The sequence below is a fragment of the Caretta caretta genome, chromosome 7, assembly GCF_965140235.1.
Source record: "Caretta caretta isolate rCarCar2 chromosome 7, rCarCar1.hap1, whole genome shotgun sequence".
In the NCBI taxonomy this organism is placed as follows: Eukaryota; Metazoa; Chordata; order Testudines; family Cheloniidae; genus Caretta; species Caretta caretta.
Genome location: NC_134212.1, coordinates 120,633,201 through 120,646,677, shown reverse-complemented (window position 1 = coordinate 120,646,677; position 13,477 = coordinate 120,633,201). Strand labels below are relative to the sequence as shown.

The following is a 13,477-nucleotide window of genomic DNA, read 5'->3' as shown; positions in this document are numbered from 1 at the left end:
GGCATGATCCTGACCTAGCCAAGAACTGGAGCATCTGAGTATTCCCACTGACTTCAGTGTTTCATCAATCTGTATGGAACTACTCACATGTTTAAGTGTGCTGCTGAACTGGGGCCTAAATACTGTATATTCTGGAGGTGTAGCACCGAACCCCTTTTTATTATTTTTTTTGCAATTGCATCTGCTTGAACATATGACTAGGACTCTTACTTTGTCTTCAGCTGCTAAGTTGTCATAGGTCTCCCTGTAAGCATCATCTTGTGCTCGTGCAACCTGGACCGCCTCTGCAGTACTGAGCTGTAACAAAACCAGATGGATTTCAGAAACAGAACTAAAAGTAAACACAGCTGCTGGAATGCTATTCAAATGTATTACACATGCTGAAGAGATGTCTTGTCTCAGCTTAAGATACAACAATTGGGTTAAATTCACCTCTGGTGTAACATGCTCCAAAGCAGACACCACAGACAGCACTCAATATGTCATGTGCCTGTCTGATCTCTAAATTGGATTCCTGCAAGGCTTTCTATATGGGGCTACCTGTAAAGACCATACAAAAGGGTCAGCAGGTGCAAAATTTAGCTACCCAACTGCTTAATGAGGTTTGTCATAAGGAGCACATTATTTAAGTGCTCTATAGACTGCAATGGCTCACTATGCAATTTGGGGTGCAATGTAATATGTTGATGATAGTGGTCCCCAGCTACCCGAGTGTCTGCCTCTCTCCCTGAATAGCATGACAGGTGAGATCAGCTAGTGCAAGAGGTCCCTAGGTTTGCATATCTGTAGAACTGGTCCAACAACAGATTTACAGGTGAGCTTCCAGAATAAAGCAGTCAGAATCTTATAGAACATTTGTAGTCCTGTATATACTTGTGTACAAGTGCAGAAATGTTTGTTTTGAACTCCAAAGTCACTATGTTGGGTTATACATGGCTCATCAGTGGTGGGCAAACCCTGACAACTTCAGTTTCAGGAAATTAATTCAAATTTCTCCGAATTTTCCATTTTCTTCTCTAAGAAAGATGGCAACATTAGATATCTTTTTGTGCAGGGTTCTTGTAGCAAAGGCATTATCAGTGCTATCAGACAAATTACAGACTGCCACAGGATACTAAAATAGTGTATTTGACAGATAATGTCATGCTTTCCTCAGGGTATGGAAATTTACACATGTAATTCCAGACAAGCTGAGAGAAGTATATACCCAAGAAGAGGTGCCTTTAGTATAGGAGTCTTCTGCCACCCTTAAAAAAAAAAAAAAAAGATCAACAGCTGTGTAAATCATGAGGGAAATTATCTGTGGCAGCTTGGGCAACATTTTTATTTGTAAAGAGCAGGTTCCATATGAAAATGGTTGGAGCCTTATAGTCCAAGTACTGGACTCACCTTCTCCTTCTGCTTCTTGTCAAGGAAGTGGTTCAGTCCAGCTTCTCTTGTGCTCAGCTCTTCATCCAACAGCAAAGAGTAAAGGAGGTTGTTTATTTTGAGTTCCTCCTGTGGAAAGATTGTAAGGAGAAAGATCAGCACGCTTGCAGCTTGGGAGATGGAGATAAAAATCCAAGATCTCTGCCTTACCTGGTATATGACCATCTCTGATTTAACTTTCCGCTCAAACAGCTTGCTCACAGTGTCATCAAAAGTTTGTGTTGTTTCCTGAATGGAGGTCTGAAGTTTCTTCAGTTCAGTTTCTAGTGTCTGCGGGGGAATGGGAAGGAGGAATATTAAAGCTAAAAGAATGTGCATGCTTTTAAGTGTGTGGGTGGCTGGAGAGGTGCACAGACAGTGAGCACTTTGGGTAGGGACCGTCTTTGTGTTCTGTTTGTACAGTGCCATCCTGCTCCTTGACTGATGCTCCTAGGTTCTACCGCAATACAAATAAATAAATAATAATAATATAATATAATTCAGTGATGACATATCTAGAAAACAGACAATAAAAACTGATGATGGCTCATTTATTTACATCATTAGACTATTACCCTTCAGAAGCCATGCATGCCAGCTTCATTATCTTCTGCTCAGGTGGAAATCCCAGGTTTATGAAAAAACAAATTTTAGTCATGTTGGTCTGACAATATAGGGACTGTCTTATGACGTGCTGAGTTCCTTCTCCTCCTGTTGAAGTTAATGGGAGCTGAGAATCATACCCAAACCTAGTCATTTAAATCAAAACTTCAAAGTGTGTGGCTATAGGTTTTTTATTTTATTGTTTAAAAAGAGAAATTACATAAAATAGCTTTGACCATTGACTTGCAATGAAACTGAGGAGCCTAAAAATGGGACTCAGGAGCCTAAATCACGTAGGCACTTGAAAATATTACCCAAAGATTAGTTTTTATTCCAGTTAGCATTACTGAGCTGAGAAAGTAGTTTCAGAATTAGCTAGGTTCTATTTTGAACTATCAAATTCAGCTAAATTCTGGGGAGTCATTACATTATTGATAATATTACAGACAGAAGGAGCCAAGATTTGTTTAAACTAGGCATGATGGGTATTGGAGCGTGCAGCGCTTCATAGGATCAAGCCCTTTATTTCCACCATCACATAAAAGCTGTATTTGAGTAAAAAGTATCAGAGACAATGCTATAAGACAGTAGAAAAAGAAAGGATGTTTCAGCCAAAAGGGCCCAACAAATGACACATTTGGAATGAGGGTGTGGCAAGGCTGACTGTTCTGCTGCCCAAATTTCTCTTTGAAGAATAAAAATTGTGAAATTATGTGCATCTGATATCCATATTCCCTGCAGCTCTGTTAATGGAATGTCAAACATCTTTCTGGAAATAGTTGTACATTTGTGACGGAAAGCAATAAAGCAGTTTAATCAGACTCGGAATGTGCTAGTTATCACAGGTAAACCTCGTGTTTTCTGCTTTAAGTTGGGGCTTCTACAATGCCACAGGTAACTTTGTTAATTTTTAACACTTATTGGCATATTTTATTTTATTAAAATAGATCTGGGTTTTCCCCCTTTAAGAAACCAAGAGGTCATGTCAATAAATCCTGAGAAAAAAGAGAAACTGTGTGTAAGGACGTTGAACAAAATCACTCCTTTTCTCATTTTATTTTACCTTTCTGTATTTTTCCCTTTCTTCATTCAGCTCCTTAACTTTTTTCTCAAATTCTTTGAATACTTTCTTTTCCTCTTCATTCCAAAGGGTATCAGGTTTAGAAACAAAAGGAGGTGGGGGAATCTCCTGAAGATATCAAAACAGCCATGCAATTCATGAGCAACATCAATTCTCCATTAAAGAGCACTGAGAAAAAGAACGTACAGCACCAGCAATAAACCTCTCAACGTTTATTGTGAGCTTCATCTTAGTAGCAGCTGGAAGAACTACACAAGTCTTGCACCCAAAGAATGTATATCTCTGCTTTGGCCCTATTTTATGTTCCTTGACTTCCTGGAGTAACACCAGTGTTGAACCTGCAGCATTTGCATGGGATGGAGCACTAACTACACCTCCTAGCAGCACCAATGGTTATGGTGTGAGTAACATGGCCATTTTTGCTTTCATTCTCTCACAGAAAATCATCAGATACAATAAAATACAAGTGAGATTTTTCGGCAAGCTCAGTACTACTACTATTGCTAAAAGATCAGTTTTTCCATTATAAATCCCTTAATTAACTCCTAAGCCAAGATGAACTTTCATTTCCTGAAAACATATCAGCTTTAGATAGAGTACTTGGGTCTCTTTTACTTTTTCATTCTAGAGCACCATTGTACTTGGACAGCAAATGTTTTCTCCCTCTATTATTGATCGGGCTTCCTTCGCTGTAGAAGGTAGAGCGAAGCAGCCTCTCCTAAGATCCAGGCCAAAACCCGTTTCTGAAATGGCCATGAAAGAAGTAACACCAAGTCAGGTATCTATACTTGCTACTCTACAGCACTAGCAAATCACCTCTGAAGCAAATGAAGCCGAAACACTAAATTCCTATGGCCACTGCTTAATCTGGGTCTCCTAGAATCATCTGATTTGCAAAAAGAAAAGGAGGACTTGTGGCACCTTAGAGACTAACCGATTTATTTGAGCATGAGCTTTCGTGAGCTACAGCTCACTTCATCGGATGCATACCGTGGAAACTGCAGCAGACTTTATATACACACAGAGACCATGAAACAATACCCCCTCCCACCCCACTCTCCTGCTGGTAATAGCTTATCTAAAGTGATCATCAAGTTGGGCCATTTCCAGCACAAATCCAGGTTTTCTCACGCTCCGCCCCCCCCCACACAAACTCACTCTCCTGCTGGTAATAGCCCATCCAAAGTGACCACTCTCTTCACAATGTGTATGATAATCAAGATGGGCCATTTCCTGCACAAATCCAGGTTCTCTCACCCCCTCACCCCCCTCCAGAAACCACACACACAAACTCACTCTCCTGCTGGTAATAGCTTATCCAAAGTGACCACTCTCCCTACAATGTGCATGATAATCAAGGTGGGCCATTTCCAGCAAAAATCCAGGTTTTCTCACCCCCCCCCCACCCCCATACACACACTCACTCTCCTGCTGGTAATAGCTCATCCAAAGTGACCATTTTCCCTACAATGTGCATGGTAATCAAGGTGGGCCATTTCCAGCACAAATCCAGGTCACTTTGGATGAGCTATTACCAGCAGGAGAGTGAGTTTGTGTGTGTGGTTTTTGGAGGGGGGTGAGGGAGTGAGAGAACCTGGATTTGTGCTGGAAATGGCCCACCTTGATTATCATACACATTGTGAAGAGAGTGGTCATTTTGGATGGGCTATTAGCAGCAGGAGAGTGAGTTTGTGGGGGGAGGGGGGGCGGAGGGTGAGAAAACCTGGATTTGTGCTGGAAATGGCCAAACTTGATGATCGCTTTAGATAAGCTATTACCAGCAGGACAGTGGGGTGGGAGGAGGTATTGTTTCATGGTCTCTGTGTGTATATAATGTCTTCTGCAGTTTCCACGGTATGCATCCGATGAAGTGAGCTGTAGCTCACGAAAGCTCATGCTCAAATAAATTGTTAGTCTCTAAGGTGCCACAAGTACTCCTTTTCTTTTTGCGAAGACAGACTAACACGGCTGTTACTCTGAAATCTGATTTGAAAGGGAACTATAGTGGATTGATCTTCCCATCCATTCTCCTGTACAGTGGAAGAATTGATTCAGTGTCCCTAAATCATCCCTGTTAGCAAGGTGTAGTCTCACCTGGAATAGCTCCAGTTATAAGAGTTCCACAACCTCTTGGGTTATCTTGTTCCATTGCTTAACTCCTTTAGAAAGATTTGCACTGCTAGTGAAAGTTCGTATTTATATAAAAATATCAAAGGTTTCCTCTTTCAACACAATTCTTATGACAAAACATTTTCTCAAGAGTGGTGCTTAAGGCAAATTTTCACCATTTCTGTCCTTTTGTAATTCTTGGAATTCCAGTTAGAATTCAGAAATGGTGAATTTTATTCAGTTCTAATAACAACTGTTACTTTAATCATATGAGAGAAACAACTCACAATCTTCAAGATGTCTTCCTTTTTGATTTCTAGGACCCCATTCATCATGTCATAAAGGGCACGCTGTCTTGCGCTGTTCTGGAAAAGATAAAAAATGAAAAGAAAATGCTGCAGAACAGGGTACTTGGATGGCTCAGGCCTTTCACCTCTACGGTGCCAATGAGAATCTGTGATATGTCGCCAGTGAATGAAATGCTGTTTGGTGACCTATGGGAAATACACTAGCAATCTCAGTCTGATTTTTGGTGAACAGATGCCCACATATCAAGTAACTATCACTACAATGGGCACCCTAGTTTTTTCAGAAGGGAGGTTCTTCTTAGAGTGCTTGCTCATTTCCATTCCATGTTTGCCGTGCACAGTCGCTGGAGATTTTTTTCCTCAGTGGCATCCACCGGTGGGATCCTGGTGAAGGTGTCCCTCCTGGCGCTTGGCCCACTGGACAATGGCCTATGCAGGTTCAATGGCCTTTTTGGAATCCAAGGCATTTTCCCTCAGCACCGGGCCTGCTTTCCAGATGCTCATACTTGGTGGTGTCAGAGATGGGCTCCTCTGTCACAGTGACCACGACCCGACCCAGACTTCGGTACCGAGCCCAGTACCAATATTCAGGACTTGGGACTACATGATGTGGTCAGTGCAGAAAAAGAGGGGGAAGGCTCCCGCCAGTGCAGGCCTCTTCCTCCCCAAATGAAGCAGTCGGGGTTGAGTGGCTCAACGCCTCAAAGTGACTTCAGAGCTCACCAAGAGCTACTGTAAAGGGTGGCTCTGAACCTAGGGCTGGAAGTGGAGGTGCTTAAAGAATCCTCCCACAGCCTGATCAACATCTTGGCTGCAGTGGTCCTACCCCTCAATGAGACTGTTCTGGGTCCAGTCAGAAACCAATGTCAGATCCCATCCTCTCTGCCCCCTACTTCAAAAAGGGCAGAGAAAAAGTACTTTGTTGCTGTCAAAGGGTAGGAGTACCTATATTCCCATCCCCCTCCCGGACCCCTTGTGGTTGTAGCAGCCAGTGAAAGAGACAGGTAACGGCTGTAGGGTGCAGCCCCCAAGGTGAAGGATTCAAAGAAGCTGGACCTGTTTGGTAGAAAGATTTTTCCTACTGGGGGGGTTACAGCTCCGCATTTCCAACCAGCGGACCTTGCTAGAAGGTATAACTATAACGTCTGGGACTCCCTGTCAAAATTCAAGGACTCGCTGCCCCAGGAGTCCAGACAGGACTTCTGCAGTCTTGTGGAGGAAGGGCGGGCTATAGCCAGGGCCCCCCTCCAGATGGCCCTAAACACAGCTGACATGGCTATGGCATCGGCGGTAGTCATGCAAAAGAGCTCTTTGCTCTAAGCCTTGGATCTACCACCAGACATTCAGCTGTCCATTCAGGACCTCCTGTTTGAGGAAACTTCCCTCTTCTCTGAGCAGACAGACGCAAAGCTCCATGGCCTGAAGGATTCTAGCCTTTGTGTTCCAACACCTTTGAGGAAGCACTTCCGACCTCAGCAACCGGTCAGCTTCTCATCTCTGCCACCACGTCTGGACCTGTTTAAGAAATGAAGCAGGGATTATAAGCATAGGCAACTGCCCCCATCCGCTTCAGCCTTTCTACTGGGCCCTCACAGATATCCAGGAGGCTCCAAGCACAACTTCTGAAGGGGTGCCCGAGGGTGTTATGTCAGTTCACATACCAGATCCTGCTTCCCCTTTGTTTTCACACTGACTCTTCTACTTCAGTCCAGCGTGGTCCCTCATCACCTTGGACCATGGGTGCTGAGTATGGTGAAGGAAGGTTACACCCTTCAGTTTTCTTCCACCATCTTTGTCCCTCTTAAGGGACCCTCCTCACGAGCAACTTCTAGTCCAGAAGGTGCAAGCCCTCCCAGGGGACATGGAGGAGATGCCTCAGAACTTGAGAGGGAAAGGGTTTTCTCCCATTATTTTCTAATCCTGAAGGCCAAAGGGGGTCTCTGACCCATCCTAGGCCGGCACTGCTTCCACAGTTATCTCAAGAAACTGAAGTTCTGCATGGTCTTCCTGGTGTCCATTGTTCCCTCCCTGAATCCAGGGGACTGGTATTCTGCCCTCGACTTGAAAGATGCCTATTTCCACGTCTTCACTTTTTGGGGCCATAGACGGTTCCTCAGGTTCATTGTGAACCTGACCCACTACTAATTCACCATCCTCTGCTTTGGCCTGTCATCAGGCCCTCAGGTTTTCACAAAATGCATGGCAGTGGTGGTGGCTTCCTCAGAGGTAAGGGGTATGAATCTGCCCTTACTTCGATGACTGGCTGATCAAGTGCTGGTCCAAGGCCTACGTGAGAGCTACCTTCCGAGCCCTGGGGCTATTGATAAGTGAGCAGAAGTCACCTCTCATTCCCGGCCAGAGGATAGAATTTATTGGTGCAGTGCTTGATTCCACCTGGGCCAGAGCCTTCCTCCCAGAGGCTCGCTTCCAGATAATGTCATCTCTGATATAGCAGGTCAAGGCCCACCCCGTCACGACAGCTCATTTCTGCCTCAAGCTTTTAGGTCACATGGCCACATGCATATAGATTCATAGATATTAAGGTCAGAAGGGACCATTATGATCAGCACGTGGTGCAGCACGCGAGACTGCAACTCAGACCCCTTCAAGCTTGGCAGTCCTCGGTATACTCACTGAGCCATCACCATTTGGACTTGGTGTTTACAGTTCCCACACAGGTCCTCATGTCCCTCGACTGGTGAGGGGATCCCTGGTTGGTAGGCTTGGGCATTCCCTTCATCAGTCTCCAAACCTCAGTATCCCTAATCTTGGATGCATTCGAGCTAGGTTGGGGGGCTTACCTTGAGCACCTCAGGACTCAAGGTCTGTGGTCCCTGGAGGAGCTCTCCTTGCACATAAATGTCAGAGAGCTCAGAGTGGTCCACCTAGTGTGCCAGGTCTTTTTACCCCAGATTGCCAGCAAGGTTGTGCAAGTTCTTATGGACAACATGGCAGCCATGTTTTACATCACCAGGCAGGGAGGTGCACATTCTTCCCCACTCTGGTAAGAGGTTATTCGCTTGTGGGAATATGTGTGATGCACTCGATCCATCTCGAAGCTTCTCACCTTCTGGGAGCCCAGAACAATCTGGCAAATCACCTCAGCAGATTTTTCTCCTCTCACTATGAGTGGTTCCTTTGCCCTGATATAGCCAGGATCATCTTCCAGCGGTGAGGGACTCCCCTCATAGACATGTTCACAATCAAGCAAAACAGGAAGAGACAGCAATTTTGCTCTCTGTGTAGGTGCAGCCCAGGCTTGCTCACAAATGCCTTCCCTGCTCCCCTGGACAAAGCATCTGTTCTGTGCATTTCCTCCCATTCCTCTCGTGCATAAAGTCTTACTCAAAGTCAAGTGGGACAAAGCAAAGGTTATTCTCATAGCCTTAGCGTGGCCACACCAGCCCTGGTTCAGCACGTTATTGGACCTGTCAGTAGTGACCCCATTGCCACGCCCTCCCCTTCCAGACCTGATCTCGCAAGATCACGGCTGATTGCTCCACCCAAACCTCAAGGCCCTCCACCTGACCACATGGAAGTTCCATGGTTGAGCTGGCTGTTCGGAGCAAGTCCACCAGGTATTGCTAGGTAGTAGGAAACCATCTACTAGAGTGACTTACCTTGCCAGGTGGAAGTGTTTTTCCGTGTGGTCGTCCCAACGAGGCCTCTCACCCGCTAGGTCTGTGCTGGAGTATCTGCTTCATCTGAAACAACAGGGCCTAGCCACTTCGTCGATTAAGGTACACCTAGCAGCCTTTTCCACCTTCCACCCTCCGGTGGATGGTAGGTCTGTCTTTTTGCATGAAATGTCGATTCGCTTCCTCAAGGGTTAGAGAGACTTTACTCTCAAATTTGTGAACTCATTCCCCCGTGGGACCTAAACCTGGTCCTATCAAGGCTCACGGGTCCTCCCTTTGAGCTGCTGCTATTGTGCCCTTTGTCGTATCAATCATGAAAGGCCGGCTTCCTGGTATCGATTACCTCGGCCAGGAGGCTCTCAGAGATCAGGGCCCTTACATCACAACCCCTGTATATGGTGTTCTTTAAGGACAAGGTACAACTTTGCCCCCACTCCGCATTCCTCCCGAAGGTAGTTTTGCAGTTTCATCGTAATTAGGCTATTTTTCTGCCAGTTTTCTTCCCAAAACTGCATAAGAATGTGGAGGAGCAGCATCTTCACATCTGGCCTTCTACATAGAAAGGACCATGCCATTCCGTAAATCCACACAGCTCTTTGTGGCAGTAGCAGACAGGATGAGAGGCCTACTAGTTTCAGCCCAGAGAATTTAATCCTGGATCACTTCCTGCATTTGCACGTGCTATTAGGTGGGTTTCATCACCTGCCATCTTGACTGCTCATTTGACGAGAGCTCAGGCTTCATCAGCAGGGTTTCTGGCCCAGGTCCTGATCCAGGACATTTGCAGGGCAGCGACGTGGTCATCGGTACATACTTTCTCCTCCCACTATGCCATCACCCAGCAGGCTAGAGATGATGCCAGATTTGGCAGAGCAGTGTTGCAAACCACATGTCCATGAACTCTGAACCCACCTCCTTGGGTACCACTTGGGAGTCACCTAACGTGGAAAGGACATGAGCAAGCGCTCGAAGAAGAAAAAACAACTACTGACCTTTCCATAATTTGTTCTTCGAGATGTGTTGTTCATGACCCACCCTCCTTCCCCTCCGTCGGAGTTAGCTGGCAAGAAGGAACTGAGAAGTTGCAGACTGGCTGGGCCCCTTATACCGGCACATGAGTGCACACCACTAGAGGGCACTAGAGCCAGCCCGACAGATACCACTCTGGCAACTATGCATGCAGTGTGCACACACCAAAGGTGGAATGGACATGAGCAATACATCTCGAAGAACAACAGTTACGGAAAGGTTAGTAACTGTTATGTCAATGGATGCACAGACATGACCTACTTACTTACTCTGATTAAGGTATTGGCAGGTTAGCGTGGGGGAAGGTTCCATTATCACTGCCTATGGTGTACCTATTCTGTGGCCAGATCTTTCTTCCAGGCTGTTGCAGATACATACTTTTTAAAGCCAGAAGGGACTATTGTGATTATCTAGTCTGACTCCTGCAAAACTCAGGCCAAAAAGCCTCACCGCCAAATTTCTGCATCAAGTCCATAACTTTTGATTGAGCTAGAGCATATCTTTTAGAAAACTATCCAGTCTTAAAATCTGTCAAGCTGAGACCTTTCACCAACACTAAATATTTTTTAAAATAGCACCCCTAACTTAAACCCTTCCTTCCTCCATAAGATCGCTATTTAGTTCGAATTGTAAAGGATGGTGAGGGAAATGGACTGTAATATATTTAATTATAATTGCAATAAGTCCCCAATGCTAAGTGAGTTAGCAAGGAAAATACTGCTTCAACAAAAGTACCAGAGCAGCAAGACGTCTTTCCATTTCAATCTTAGCCATCATCTCCGCTTTCGCTCTCTGCTCTGGGGTAAGGTATTTTTCAACTTTAATCTGTGAAGACAAAGAGACTCAGCTCAGGTTTTCCTCTGGGTAGGTTCTTTCACAGAATTTTTAGAAAAACATCATAATATGGGCTAGCATGCTTATTTCTTTGTATTGCTGCTCTCTGTATCTAAGTAATACTCCTCAAAATGTTCACTCTCTTGTGAATATTCAGTACAGATTTCTCTGCACATAGCCATTCTCTAAACTAATAAAACATAAGCTCTTCCCATTTTTTCTCCTGTAGATTATGTTTTGTGTGTTATGCATCTGGGTTTTGTGGTACTGGAATGGAGGGGATTGGAACATCTCCCTCAACTAATCAATCTATCTAAAACCACACTACTAACATTACTCCCTTCCTTGTATCCCTTCACTGACTCCTTTATCTCCTGTAGATTCAAGCTCCCTGTCTCCTCACCTTCAAGGTTTTGTATTACTCTGCCTCCAGTTATAGAGCAACGCTTAAGTTAAACATTAAAAGGCTCAAGTTCTGTTCTAGATCTAGAACCCACGGACTCCTAGTACATTCTACATTTGGCAAAAATACCACCACTAGTGTGTACGTCACACAAAACAAGGTGATGGCATGTGTGTTTCCAGGACTGACATGATGTAGAGGAATGCATGAATCTGAAATGAAAGAGGGTCCTGCAACCAAATCTCATTTTGGGAGAGAAGACAGAGAGAAAAAGTATAGATCAGATGAATAGCGTAGCGTGTGCCAAGAATTCTGTGATGATTCATAACTTGCTAATTAAATTTAGAGATACTATGCTATCTATGCTTTGACACCAAAATGATAGACACTAACACCTGCAAAAACTGCCTATTTGGGATAAATTCAGACACCGTACAGAAGGCAGATGATTGCCTATGAAGAGATCACATTGAAAAAACAAATGTGTGAAACAACATAAGAGACGCTCACTCTAAATCCCATCACAGTCCATCCATAGTTACCATCTGATGGCTGTTCAATGATGTATATGAAACAAAGTTGTGATCTCAGTCCAGTTTCTAGTGGCTAGGTATCCACTTCAAAATTAACACCCTTACTGATCACTACTGCATGGGGGGCGGGGGGAACGACTCAGAGATGAACAGAGAAACTAAACCATGCTCTGACTGCCACAGAAGTGTTCCCTCCAGGTCATGGTTGAGGCACAATGTCTGGGCAGGGTAACTGTATGAGTCTACTGTCCATGCCATGCTGGACATGGTCTATGGATAAACAGAAGGCTTTGTTTTCCAGAGATGTTAGTCAAGCATCTTTACAAGCACCAAATTTAACTTCAAAGATTTTTGCAAATTTCTTTCCCCTCTACAGACAGAATTATTCAGAATCTTCCCCCAAAACCTGGAAAATCCAAGGTAATGCAGAGTACAAAAAAGGGTGAATGTGTACATGGACACATCAGTTTTATGGCTACTTTCTGTATACTGACATAATGGCTTGAAATGATGGAGAACCAGAGAACTAAGTCTGCACAAGCGTATAAAAGGGAATGATTTATTTTTCAAATACCTCTGAATCCTGGACAGTGAGAGCTCGCTCTGGTATCTCATCATCTGTCAGAGCTGGCTCCCAGACCTCCTCCTGGAGTTCGAGCTGTTCCACGATTTCTTGGATCCTCAGGTTCCTTTCCTTTACACGGGCAATCTCCTGCTCCTTCTGTCGAGCGACGGTGTCAAACTCCTTATTAAAGGCAGTTTTCACTTTGTAAATGATGTCCTGAAATACCACACAAGGAAATGGAAACACTGCAAGGGTCACATCCGTCTTGACTGGACACCACTCACCAACAAGTCAGAAGACAGAAAACCAAGTGTGTCTGTGTGTGCCTGTGTGTGTAAACTACCACACCTCCTTCATAATAACCCTAAATGCAAAATTCTAGTTGTATTAAGCATGCAAATGCTAACTGAGATGGGGAAAATGGCAGGCAGAGCTAAAACTTATTTCTTCTGATTTCTTTGAACTAATCCATGCCTTTTCTGATCCTCAATACCATCTGGCAAAGCTGCTGTTGTAAATAACACACTGTCAAAAACAGATTAAGAAAATTAGGCAAACATTGGTTTCTAACCTGTGATGAGAGACTATTATAAGACATACACACAAAGCAGCAGAGTTTAGGATGTGTGGGTAATCTTAATTTTATTTCCTGCTTTTGAGTGCTGTAGTCTGCAAACTTAAAATTGCTTCTGAATGGAACAGCATTATATACAGGAGCTCCTCATTTAAAGTCGTCCCGGTTAACGTTGTTTCGTTGTTACGTTGCTGATCAATTAGGGAACATGCTCATTTAAAGTTGTGCAGTGCTCCCTTCTAAAGTCCTTTAGCAGCCACCTGCTTTGTCCACTGCTTGCCGGAAGAGCAGCCCGTTGCAGCTAGCTGGTGCGTGGTTGGAACCAGGGTGGGCCGGCAGCCCCACTATCAGCTCCCCGCTCCCCTAAATTCCTTGTGCAGCAGCTGCTCAGCA

At 44.5% G+C, this 13,477-nt stretch overlaps 1 protein-coding gene across 4 annotated transcripts in view; it reads right to left on the bottom strand.

Annotated features, from left to right (window-relative positions):
* The window catches only part of CFAP43 (cilia and flagella associated protein 43), a 94,906-nt gene that overhangs the window by 15,323 nt on the left and 66,106 nt on the right, over positions 1–13,477 (bottom strand). For 3 of the 4 annotated variants that reach the window (XM_048857622.2, XM_048857625.2, XM_048857621.2), the window contains 7 exons: positions 12,520–12,726; positions 10,911–11,000; positions 5,488–5,565; positions 3,074–3,199; positions 1,579–1,698; positions 1,390–1,497; positions 211–297 (listed from right to left, as the gene is read on the bottom strand). In XM_048857622.2, coding sequence (XP_048713579.1) covers positions 211–297; positions 1,390–1,497; positions 1,579–1,698; positions 3,074–3,199; positions 5,488–5,565; positions 10,911–11,000; positions 12,520–12,726 — 816 coding nt within the window. The remainder of the gene's footprint in view (positions 1–210; positions 298–1,389; positions 1,498–1,578; positions 1,699–3,073; positions 3,200–5,487; positions 5,566–10,910; positions 11,001–12,519; positions 12,727–13,477) is intronic. The other variant, XM_048857624.2, reaches the window with a different exon arrangement.